This window comes from Pleurodeles waltl, chromosome 8 (genome assembly GCF_031143425.1).
Source record: "Pleurodeles waltl isolate 20211129_DDA chromosome 8, aPleWal1.hap1.20221129, whole genome shotgun sequence".
Classification (NCBI taxonomy): Eukaryota; Metazoa; Chordata; class Amphibia; order Caudata; family Salamandridae; genus Pleurodeles; species Pleurodeles waltl.
The window spans coordinates 668,595,084-668,608,266 of NC_090447.1; the positions used below are offsets into that span (position 1 = coordinate 668,595,084).

At 40.5% G+C, this 13,183-nt stretch overlaps 1 protein-coding gene across 19 annotated transcripts in view; it reads left to right on the forward strand.

Annotated features, from left to right (window-relative positions):
- Positions 1-6,605: 6,605 nt before the first annotated feature.
- The window catches only part of RIOX2 (ribosomal oxygenase 2), a 1,008,555-nt gene continuing 1,001,977 nt past the window's right edge, over positions 6,606-13,183 (forward strand). For 8 of the 19 annotated variants that reach the window (XM_069204780.1, XM_069204781.1, XM_069204778.1 and 5 more), the window contains exon 1: positions 6,649-6,784. Coding sequence is in view for 3 of the 19 variants with exons in the window: in XM_069204775.1 (XP_069060876.1) it covers positions 6,634-6,784 (151 nt within the window). In the remaining 16 variants the exon portion in view is untranslated. Of the gene's footprint in view, positions 6,785-7,925; positions 8,015-13,183 lie in introns of all 19 variants that reach the window. The other 11 variants (XM_069204784.1, XM_069204783.1, XM_069204769.1 and 8 more) reach the window with 5 other exon arrangements.

Sequence of the window (13,183 nt, forward strand, 5' to 3'; positions counted from 1 at the left end):
TCTTCCTGATGTCATCCCTTGTTTTTGGGTGCTATTCCCACGGCGTTGACCCTGTCCACGATTCTCCCATAGCTCCATCTTCCTTGCAATGGATGTCTGCTACATTTGTGATCCGAATAGCTGTGGGTCTACCCGGATGATTTCCTCCATCATGACCCATAGCTCCTCCTCTGAGAACCTGGAGTGTCATTGTGGTGCCATGGGTGTAGTGTGAGTGGTGTGTGTGAGGGTGTGTGGTGTGATATTTTGGAGTGTGCTGTGAGGTGCGTGGATGGTGTATGGGTGATGGTGTTCTGTGGCTCTGGTTCTGTGGTTGTCCTTGGTGTCTCTCTCTCAGTAGTAAATTTTTGGGGAGTCGTAAAGGGTTGTGGGTCGTGTGTGTGTGTTTTATATTTGTGTGGGTGTGTGGGTGAGGGTGTGGTGTGTGTATGTGTGTCAGGGGTGTGTAGTTTGAATTGTCCAATCTGGTGTTGTTTTGTATGTGTGTGTGTATTTTGAGTGCTGCGGTATGTACCGCCATAGGTTTACCGCGGTTGAATGTCCGCCGCGGTGATTCGTGGGCGTAGTTCTGTTGGCATAACGGTGTGGGTTTTGGTACCGCCATTTTATCACTGACCTTTGGGCTGGCGGACTTGTGTGTGTGTGTCTGTATAGTGACGGATTTCTATGTGTGGGTCATAATATGGATGGCGGTATACCACCGCGGTCGCGATATGTTGGCGGCAGTCGGCATGGAGGTAAGCGGGAATTACCGCCAATGTCATAATGAGGGCCTTTATCTCCATCCAGGGAAAATGGAACTGATGAGGTACGAGGATTTGTGTTGACCAATGGGGTTTAAGAATTATGAACCGTTGAAGTTAGTCAGCATTTGTTTTCTTGATGTTCGAGTTTAGTTTGGAGAAGAGGTGCTTGAAAATATCAGATGAGGGAAGGGAAGGTACGATAGCAGAGAAGTACATTCGTATATGGGTGAATATTTCGAAGCACAGAACGATGCCAGTTCGAGATTTGGAATGGACTCATTTGTAGTTACACATTATTTGTTTTTCTATGGGTGTTTATTTTATTGTTTGTTATTGCTCCTTTGTGAGATTTAGAGATTTCAAATGATGTTATGTGAGGTGAAAGTTTTTTCAACCTCCTGCAATCTCTAATTTAGCTTTGCTGAACTTATAAATGTTTCAAAGGTGGCTTGCCACAATGTTGGCTATTGTAGAACAACAGTTTCAGACAAGGTTAGCTCTTTAACATGGAGAAAGTCGTTAGTTCAAGACTAGTGTGGGACCGATCAGCAACAATTTGATTTTTTGTTCTATTTTTGATTTTTCATTTTTTACTCACTTCACTTTGATTTTAAGATTTAGATTAATAAATCATGTTTTGAAGATGGCTAAATGTGGTTAGTTAATGTGCAATTTAAGTTTATGCACAGTAGGTCTTACGGTGTTTGAGCGGTGTACGATCTAGAATAAGAGGGAAATCACAGCATGGAGTATGAATTCTTACGGTTCAGACTTTGGTTGATGTGATTGGGTCATTCATGTTTTTTTTTACTTCCCTGCATCTGGGACTCATTGGATGAGACTAATTGACTGGTACATAGGCCTGATCTATATATACACAGGGGACACGGCGTAGAGATTGTTAATGATTTGCAGAGGTTGGGGTGGAAGACTTTCAAAGTGAGTGTGAAATTTTGTGGGCTGAATAGGGCAGATGGTACTTTGTTGCAAGTGAATGACAGAGCTACTTTACATTTGAGTTATTGAATATGGACTGAACAGGATGGTGTGCTACTTAGGACTGGAAAGACAATTGGACCAGAGGGGTGACTGACTATAGTGTAATTTTTGACTGTTCCATGTGAATTCAGAGTGACAATGCACGTTCAGAGTTGCTGGTGGGTAAGTACGGGTTTTGGCACATGTATACTTTACAGTTAAAGTTGACTGTACCTATTTGGTGCTCCTCATTGTGCTGAACTGGAGGTGTATTTTTCCATATGTTGAGTATTTTACTATATTTTATTTTTCATCCTTTATTTTCTTTGTCTACAGACAAAATTAAAGGGGGTGTATTTATTGATGCTCTAGGAGCAAAATTATTATTTTCGCTGTGTATATTGGATTCTTCACATAGTTGAGGCATGCAGTAACTGCTGACTGGGTTGTTGGTTACGTCCACGCCTCGCAACTGAAACTTTAGTATGCTTTACATAATGTGACTAGACTATGATATTTTGAAACATTACTCACCTAGGAAGCAGGATTTTGTTAGTTTCAGTGTTGTCTAGATATCGTTCTTTGCACATCAAATTCAAAAGCTGATACAAAGCACACAGGATTATTTGATAGTCTGTTAAAAGTTAATAAGATATAAGTAATATATGATATTGGTGTGGAAGAGTGTATTTTTTTAATTGAAGGCATGTCATTAGTGATTTTCACGGTGAGTGTTTTGTACATCTTTCAATCAAAGATACACTTCTAGTGATTTTACAGTGAGTGTTTTGTACTGCTCTGGAGATATGAGGGCATATAGGACAGTACAACATACTAGACATTGTAGGGGGGTTGGACTACTGTTTCAATCTTGCTCAACTGGACTCTTAAATAGAGTCCTTTCACTTTAAACCGATGTTGTTCACCTCTCCTTTCACTGCATTCAGCTTTCTTCTGTGACTGTTGTAGCGTTCATGTTTTTCTCATGAACACATGTGGATTCTTTTTCCTCAGGCGTTGGGTTTCTGCACACATAATTGCCTGATTTTCTTCTTTGTTATATCGTGGTCGTGCAGGCCATGGACATTGCCCTTTGAACTTACATTTTTTGTATATTTAACAACATAATTATAGTGTTGTAAATATAATATTCTATCTCTTAAGTGAAGATTCGATCACCTCTTTATTTTGTAGTTGCTGGTTATGTTCCACTTTTAATTTTAATGACTGAATTGTATTTCTTTGTGTATATCTGCCCAGCACTGAATAAGCAGACAAGGTCCGTGAGTATGTGATGAAAACTTCAGTGTCTGTTTGATTTCAAAACCCAAGTGTATTTATGTCTTTTTTGAGATAACAGCACATGCATGTATAGGACAGACATGTCATGAGCCTGAGTACTATTTTTTCACATATATTTTTTACTACAAAAAATAGTTTGTTGTATTGGTGTATAACGTCAAATTCTGAACTCCCCACATCCCTTTGTTTGTCTTATGATTAATTATATGTCTGATATTGTGGGAAAGTGTGCAGGGCCTCTAGCTCGGTTTATCCACTTCGTCCTTGAATACATCAGAAAATCACATCTCTTTGGCTACAAGCAAATGATGTTTCTGAATGCTTTATGATCACTTTTAAAAAGACTGTACAATGTGAAAAGTTGGAGAAGCTTGATCTGAAGTCAGCTCTCCATACTACACATAGTGCTTACTTATCTACTCCTCATTCAATGACAAAGTCCTGCCACGCTGATGTTTGCGAAAGCCATGACGACCAAGTTACCACAATGGACCAACAACAGATCTACTACAAATGGTGGACTTCGTCAGAAAGACTTGTGTTGTAAACAAAAGATGAAAATGTTTGCTGACAAGCGTCGATAAGGCAAAAACATAACTTTGCATGAAGGAGATTGAGCACTGGTGTGACGAAAGAGGAAAAAGAAATCCGATACTCCCTATAAATGCTGAATCATTTGAAATTGAAACTAGTAAGGGATACATGGAGACTGCTCATCGTCCTGGGAAGTTCTTCACTCGAGATTCTTCGCACTTCAGACATCTGCTAAGCATTCACCAGTTAATAATAACAGAGATGAAACTGGTTTGAATGAGACTGCAGAGTAACCCCTGGCTCTTTCTGTTCCTACATTATTCAGTCATGGACCCTTCTTGTCTTTCCTCCCAGCTTCAGCAGACAAAATCTGGGCATCTGGTCAAAGCTCCAAAGAGACTTGTAATATATGTATATATGTCTATAGTATATATATTTTTTTTTAAAGAGGGATTTGTAGTGTTGTGTGTGTGGCGATGATGGGACCCCATATGGTTCCTGATGGACTCCATATAACTGTGACATATGTGTTTGGGTGTGATGACTGGATTTCAAGTTTGGAATGTTGAGTTTGCACTTGCACACAGAAGAATACAGACATGTAAGACAAAGCTCTGTGTATGGCGTGTCCATTTAAGAGTACCCAGGCTGGGGAGGATGCTGCACATACTCACACAAGTCGCAAGTGAGGTACAATTTTTCTCAAGTGACTTGGAGGAATGCTAGATGGTATAACGTTTGTGGCTTTTCAGATTCCAGTTCCTTCCATCAGGGAAATGTGACTTAAATGTGTGTTTTAATCAAAGTTTGGGGTTTGCAAGGGATTCTGGGTAAGAAAATCTGGTAGAAGTCATCAAACCACCCAATGCCTGGATTTCCCGAAGTGTCTTTTTTCCAAAAATACGCAGGTGTGTTAGGTTTCCCTGGGTGCCAGCTGACCTAGGTCCAAAAACCTACAGCTACCCACTTTTAAAAAAGGGTCAGTTTTCAGTGGAATAATGTGATGTTGCATTTTTGGCTGTTTCTTTGTCACAGGCACTAGGCCTACTCACACATGTGAGGTCAAGTTTTTATCAAGAGACTTAGAAGAATGCTAGATGGTAGGAAGTTAGTGGGTCCCTGAGATTCCAGTTCTTTCCTTCACAGAAATGTGAGGAAAATAAGTGCTTTTAGTCAATGTTTAAGGTTTGCAAGTGATTCTAGGTACTAAAAGCTGGCAAGAGCCATGCAAGGGACCCCACTCTGGATTCCCCCAAGGGTCTAGTTTTCAGAAATGTGCAGATTTGCTAGGTTTCCCTAGGTGCCGCCTGAGGGAGGCCCAAACTCCACAGCTACCCACATGGGAAAACATAGTCAATTTCTAGTGGAAAAGTCTGGTGCGTCCATGTTGCTTTTGGCCCCTTTCCTTTTGCAAGCACTAGGCCTACCCACATAAATTGGTACAATTTTGACAGATGTCATATGGGATCATAAAATAGTAGAACATTTGTTATTGCCAATTTGATTTTGCTGCATTTGTGGCTAACAAATGTTAGGCAGTTTACACGAAAGAAGACATTTTGAGAAATGCCCTCCAAATCATTTGCTACTACACACAAATTCAGATATGTACAAATAACCACTGCCCCTAAACTCGTTATATTGTCCCCATTTCAGAAATACGTAGGTTTCCTTGAAACCTATTTTACACTCTACATATTTCACCAAATTAATTAGTCTACAATCGGTACACAATGAAAAACCTTTGTACGGTACAGCTCAGTTGTTGTCTCTAAGAACTTCGGGTTCTTTGAGATATATCCCTGTAACCACAAGGATGCATCAGATGTAATGGTATATTGCTTTTGTAAATCTGCCATTGTGACAATAAGTTATGGATAAAAATGTTGTTACAAATGGCTGTTTTTTCCTAGTCATTTTCAATATGTATTTTAAATATTTCTTCAGGAAAACCTTGAGGGATCTACACATATGAGTCCTTGCTGAATTCACAATATTGTCAGCTTTTCAGAAATCTATAGCTTTTCTGGATCACTCATCAGTTTCACATTGGCTTACATCACAAAATGTAAATAGGTTGAAAGCACGAAAAGGGAAAAATGGGCTACCTCTTTCAAAACTGACAAAACTGTGGTTAAACAGTTAGGTTTTTCTATTCAGCACTGTGTGTTCCTGAAAGCTGGGAAGATGGTGACTTTTGCACAGCAAACCTTTTGTTGATGCCATTTTTGGGGGAAACAACAGACACATTTATCCAGAACACGTTTCCTATTTTTCCCCAAAAACTCAAAATGTGGCTATTTTTTTCTATTTTCTCAACCTCTTCAGGGGAATCAACAATCCCTGTATACCTTTAGAATCCCCAAGATGGTGGATAAAAAACAGACACTTATTTGGTCTGGATAACTTACATGGACAAAGGGTATAGAGGCCTAAGCATGAACTACCCTAAATAGCCAAAGGGGTCAGCAGTCAGGGGTCAGTATGCCATACCATACAAGCGTTTTAAAAATAAAAAAAAATTCAACCATGCTGTGCAGCAGCTGGCTGTTGTACAATATGACTCAAAAAGCACATTGACAAAGCCAACAGATATCTATACATATCAACATTTGACCACAGGTAAGAGCATACATGCCAGTACTGATTCAGGCGGGAGACTCCGATTTTTGAAGCAGAAAATAGCTCAATTTTGAGTGTCTCCCTCCTGAAATTGCCTCTCCCGCAATAGAAGTTAACAGTGAAATACATTCTTCCGATTAGTGATGTTGGCATGTATGAAAGTGTGAGATGTTTGAAAACACATTAGGCTAATGTGTTATTCTAGTTACTTCTATAACCCAGAGAGAATTTCAGGCGGGAGACAGCTTAAAATAAAGCATTTTTGTCGCTTCAAAACAAGGGAGCCTCCCGCTTAAATTGAATTTGTGTGGTTAAATAGCCCATGGGTGAGAGTATAGGCTTTGACAATGCTTGTTATTAGGTCTTGCGAAAGCCCTGCTCTTCGCCGTTTCCTTAGTCTTTCTTTTAAGTCTATGCCGCCGCCACCGGTCTTTGAGCTTGTCTTTCCTTTATGTTTACAGCCTGCTCGACGTACTGGACCGGTTGTTGGAGGGAGAAAAGGATTTGCTATTGGACTTCTCCCGTTGGTATTACAGAATCTGCGGGTGTAAAGGTCTCGCGGTTTAGCGTAACTGTACCTCTACAATATCTCTTTGACTTCGGTGAGTGCGAGGACACTCTGGTCTTCTTTCCTTTTTTAATAGTTGAATCGCGCCTCTTCTTCCTGCCTCTGTTGCGGTCTGCTTCGCGCCTTAGTCTGGCCGTTCTTCTATTTCTGAGCTTCTGTCGTTGTTGCTCCCTTGCTGGTCTCCGCACTTTCACTCTACCACGAAATTGTCTGAAACCACAGGATTTCATAGTTGTCTCTGGAATTTTAGATAAGACCGCGCGCGGAGGTTCGCAGCCAAAGTGTAGTGTTTCTTCACGAATTACATGAGTCAATATAAGTAAACTGTCGCCTCCCAGAATAAAGAACCCATGCTAGATGCCATGTTCGTGTTTAACTTTACACGTACATAAGAGGTGTGCATTTCTCACAAAAAAGGAAAATTACATTAATGTCACAGGTGATCTCATCGTGTAGAGCGAGCCAGGCGGATATTAGGTGGTGTTTCCAGCACGTTAAAGAAGCAGCTGAACTCGCTATAGAAGGATGTTGTATTGATGGCCTGGTAGAGTAGAAAGAATTAGCGACGCTGTAGGTTTTAAGAAAGAACATTTTTGTTTTTGTTTTCTGTGTATGCAGCTTGCAGTTCAGAGGTCAAAGTTGGCAGGGGAACGACGTTCCCAAGCTTTAGCAACTTCATGAAAACAGTTCACACACGTTGTTTTTTTGTTTTGTTTTTTATTGTATTTTATTAAAAGTCCCTGAATAGCTAAGCTGCCAAAGATTGAACGCGGGTAGGGAAGGATCTCATCTACTTCGAAGTGACAGGAAGGAAGGGCAGGTAAAGAAGTAAGCTGCCTCTCCTGGCTCCCTACCGTTAAAGGGAAAATCAATGTGCATTGGGGTAATTAGCATATCTGAAGCTTGGCCGCCAGTGTATGCCTTACTCGAAAGAATCTGGATTTTTTTTATTTTGATGGCAACCTATACAAATAGTTTGCTGTGTGTACAGTCAGCTTATTGATAGCACAACGTTTGAAACCACTGCACACGTTTAAACTCAGTTTTTTGCGACAGCCTAGTTATATTGTGTGTAATGCCTTTTTCAAAGTAACGACTTACATAAAGATAATCGTTGGGCTTCATCTCACAACATTGAACCATTGAGTACTATAAATACGTCATTATTTCCCCAGATCACGGGCCAGGATTCAAATCTGTGACCATCCAGTTACAGCCACAGACATTTGAAGTGATAAGCTAACCAACCGAGTTATCCTTTCAGGTAAAGGCTTTTCCCACAGACACATTTAAGATGGATTCAGTATTCATTCTAGGTGCATGCTATGCATTACGTTTTATATTAATTTACCTGTGAGTGAAAGGCTAGCAAAATAGTTAATGAATATTTTGTTTGTTTTAGCCCCGTCTAACCCCTGCCCTTCCGCTTGTTGACCCATCTCTCATTGTACTCGGGATCACAGTACCCATACTTTTCTTTATGCACTTCGACTGCTGATGCAGTTGCTTAGCCAGCCACTTCACTCTCCTGGTTTCGGCTACCTAGTGTAAGCTAACACTAGGGCTGATGAAAACCATACTGGAGGACACACTAAAACCCACTTATCTCACTTTACTGGAACATGCTACTAACCTGGAATGTCCAGAGGATTTGAAATATGTTTGCCTCTATCTGGTGCAGAGAAGACTAGCTGCAATTCAGTTAGCTGGCTAACGAGCAACACGCCAATCTGGTTTCCTCTCCTTCGCACCAGTATGGGGCATTCTTGTTTAGTTCAATAAAAATGAAATAAAAAATATTTAAATTGGCATAATTTGATGTACCTTTTTAAACCAGTTTCATGTAACATACATTGTAATTCAATTCTAAAATCTTAAATGCCATAAGATAATCAATGTGTTGGCGCACCTGGTCCTTAATAAGTAAACTTACAAGGGGACGCGCATAGGTCGATGAACCTTTTGATTCTCATGGAGTATTCTAGCTATGATGTGACCAATGTTTCTCAATAATCAATACAAAAAAAATGCAATAACCATAGGAAGTCATTAATCAACAATTAATAATCATCACACCATGACCTTTCAGTCATGAATAATCACAACTCAGTATACGTTTTAGTAATTTTGGGCTATATGTACTAACACATTTTCCCATAGACACAGAATGGGCAAAACTGCTTGCTACATCTGACCCTTTATTCTCTATTAGTTACAGTACTAAGTCATGAGATTAGTTCAAACTTTATTCAATTCAACAAATCCGTATTAATTCATTAGAAGGTGCCAAAAACATAACCTAATTAAAACTTGCATCAGAGTACATTCTAAAGCATTAGCAAAAGTCAACAATGGAATCAAAGGCAATAAGTCAGTAAGTGCCATAGAGTTCAGCAAATCAGTCTGTCAATCATTTGTCTCTGTGAACCGTCATAGAGTAGGAACCTCACCTAACCCAGATTAGCATCAGCATGTGGGACTTCATGCAAAACAATTTAGAACAAGAATTTAGAAAAAACATCTAGCTACGGAAAACTATTTAGACAGCGCAGTTGGTACCTAGAAAGAAAAGGCGTAAAAAAATAATTCAGTCACATTGTCATATCTACCTATCCTCGGTATGGATCAGCAACAAAGTCAGTCTTCGTCTTCAGGTCATCAGTCGATCAGGCTCTCAAGAGCATAAGCCCAATAACAGAAACTCAAATCACCTCTACGGTCTCGCAGTCTTGCTCCCCTAGCATTTGCTTCTCGCATCTAACATCTCTCCCATCAGTTCTGAAGTCTTCTTCCCTCTGTCACGTTGTTATATCAAAGTCACCCAGACTATCTCCAAATTCCTAATCGGTCACTTAATCGTACGACTTTTCTCTACCCAATACATTTTGTAAATCAAATCTATGAATTCTAATATTTCACAGTTCACATACCGTTGATTGGTCCGCTTTGTGATATCCTTATCATCCGGTTTGTCAGGTATCGAAAATGTTGCATCTTCTTCCCCAGTCAGTGTCTTCATTGTTAGAGTCCTGGGAAAGTACACTCAGTGCGCTTTACACATTAATCGTTTATTTTCTAGTTCCATCATCTCCTGTCCGTCGGTTCACATAGACGGTTCAACTAAGCAGATTTTATTAAACAATGAGCAGTTCACGGTTAGTTCAGCTTGTCAGCACTTTTCATTAAATGTTAATACAGCTTCCGCATGAGACCAGGCAAGACTAGGCTATGACTCTCGCTAAGTTGAGGCCTACAGTTATTGCAATGCATAGGTTATATCTTTCAATATGACACATCACTACATTAATCTAATACATTTTCAATACTTCATATATGTTAATTACTCTTTTAATATAATTTGTGAATTCTGGTGGACACTCTCCAAGGTCACAATTTCAAACATGCACATTATTTTTCTACGTTAACCATTTTCTAACAAACTCATTTTTACTCATCAACATTTTCATGATTCAGTTTCCTCAGCATTTTGTCTTCTTCTCAAATCTTCCCTATAATTCTTTCTCAATCTAAAATACCCAAGCTTCGCCAACCCTTGCATCCTCTCTCCAACTGTGTTGTCAATGAAATTGATTTGAACAGGTTGAATCTATCTTAAATAAAAAGGAGAAAATTCCTCGGAAATGTCTAAAGAATGGTCCTCTTACACAGTTACTGACTGCTCGATCTTTTTGCAAAGGCAGCACTCAATCCAATAAAGTTCGCCAACAGGGGGTAGCACTCCAGGATGGCAGTACGAATGTTAGTTCGCCAGCATCTCCCCTGCCTTACCATAATTTAGAAGTTCCATTAGAAATGGCAGTTATCCATGAAATTCTTTGCCTCAACCGTTTTTCTTCCTTGGAGCATCGGGACCATATGCAAGCTCAAGAAGTCCAAGTCCAATAAGTCCTACCCCATCTTCACGAGACGCTGGCCAACACATGAGTGAACCACCTGGAGTTTCGTCCCAGGAGGATTTAATCCCTTTGGTGACTGGTTTAAGAAAGGAAGTTGGAGAACTGAAGGTATTAATGGCAGAAATACTTAACACCCTTAGATCCATTAGTCTAACAAGAGTTTATCCCCATACCTCGGGGGGTGAGGTAGTCCCCTCACATATTCAGCAATCTCCAACCTCTGGAACTGTGTTGAATTCAAGAGATCCTTGTTGTCCCAAAAGGCAAGCTTACACCCTTGGAGCCTCCTCAGCTAAACCTGATAATGTTCTATGCTCCAAGGGGGAAGTTATGGTATCATCAGGGATTAACACACGTGTGAAATTGGTGTGGAAGTCAATCATTGACTATGGCCATCGCACACATCTTAATAATGGCCACTCTATTTACATGTGCAATGTTCCCCCTCTACCCCCCAACACCCGGGAAGACAAAGCTTCACTTATAAACAAGGTTTCGCACTGATTACGCCATACTAGACAATGTAGCTCTATCATACAATCAGAAATTTTATCGGCTGATCAACTTATTAGCAACTCTGTCTGCAGGGATGCTATTAAACTTAAACTTGCCAGTCCCTACTTAGTAAAGGGCTTGCTCTCCATGGAGGCACGTAATTACCCACAAAGGGGTACTGCCATTTTTCTTAGTGATAGCTGGCCTGAATAAGTATTTTGGGACCAAACTCCCTATCTGCTTTGAATTCCACAATGCCGAGTAAGGGCTCTGTGCGTCCAGTTCCTAATGTAGAAATGTCTCGTGCGGCCTTGATGGAGGAAATTGTATCTGCTCCCGAGGAATATAATACATGTGATCCCGATTGCTTGGCGTGCACATCGGATATCGATTGACTCTATCCTCCTGTATTTCACAAGGGTGACCATAGTCTTTTTTAAAACCATTTCACCTTTCTCTAATGTCCCTCTAACGTCTGAAGCTGTGGTCCTAAATAGAAGGGCTTTTTCTCCCAATGTAACAGCAATTGCCAAAACAGGAGAGCACCTTGTCGAGCCCACTTCCTCTGCTAATTTTTATGTAGGCACTTGCTTTACTGAATCTTCAGCGATGAAGTTCTTGTCCTGGAACGTGGCTGGAATTTGTAGTAAGTTAATTGATGCTGACTGGGGAGCGTGCATAGACATTTTCAATGTCTGTATGTTTCAGGAAACTTGGGCCACTCATAGTGTGTATAGACAGGGGTTTTCCTCCTTTTTTAAAGAAGCAAAACAGTCTCCTGCTGGAAGAGCAGCAGGGGGACTCGTTACCTGGATAAGAATGGCTGAGGTGGGTGGTGCAGGGGAAATATACGTGGACTCCCCTGCTATTTTGGCTATAGTTATTGAGTCTAACCAAGGCCCTCCTGTTTTGTGCATTAATTTATAATATACCTGATCCTCCTAACCAGTTGTCTCCCACTATTCAGATGTTGAATTATTTTTTTATTGCACTTTTATCCAACGCATTATATTATTATAGCTGGAGACTTCAATGCATCTATTGAGTCCAATCCAGCCTTCTCAGAGGCCAGGAAGTCAGAAGATTTTATATGGAATATTCCCCCTTATTCTTCTTAGATGACACCCCCTAAAACTAGCAACAGGGCTCTTCAGATTATTGATCTTATGTTATTTTATGGTCTCCGTCCAGGCAACGGGCGCTTCCCCCTCTGACATCCCTGCCAAATCAACCTTTTTTAGAGGGTCATACAGTAGCATCCTGGATTTTGTCCTTATTGATATGAGGATCTGGCACTTTATAAAAGGATTTAAGAGTGGGAAATCAGTATACTAGTGTTCATGCCCCGCTCTTAGTATTATATGACAGTCAGCTTTTTTTGAATATTGTGCGTCCCCCCTGACTACGTTGCTCCTGAAGCATTGGAGGTGTCAAATAACAAGTGTGTGGTGAGATGGGAGTCTTTTAAAAACTCGCACAAATTATTGGGCAAATGTGCGTCCTTGTCTCTGCCCATCAGTTATTTGTTGGCGCTTCCTCGTTTACCTCATTTGAAGTTATGAACTTACATCTCAATCTTTTTCTGGGCCTTAAAGAGTTATTCTTCAAAACGATCCGGGAAAATACCCATTCAGGAGCTCATTCCAACTATAGGTGGTTTGATAAGGGATGTAGGAAGGCCAAGAGCTCCTTGATAGAAGCATTAAGATCTAAAGATAGAGATAAGATAACTCAGGCTAGACGTAATTATGCTTCCATACTTAAGCATAGTAAAAACAACTGGGAAGTGATGTCATGGAAAGAATAGCTCAGGCTGCCAGGGACTCAAACTCTAAACGTTTTTGGTCCCTGGTGGCCAGAAATGGCCGTAATCAAGCTCTTAGGCCGAAGTGCCATATACCCTCAGAAACCTGGTCTTGCTATTTTACAGAGCTGTATGGTCTTGTACCTGACTGTGCTACTATAGATTGTGACGACCCATCATATCTGCACTTGAGCTCGGGCACTATGCCATCTTTCAC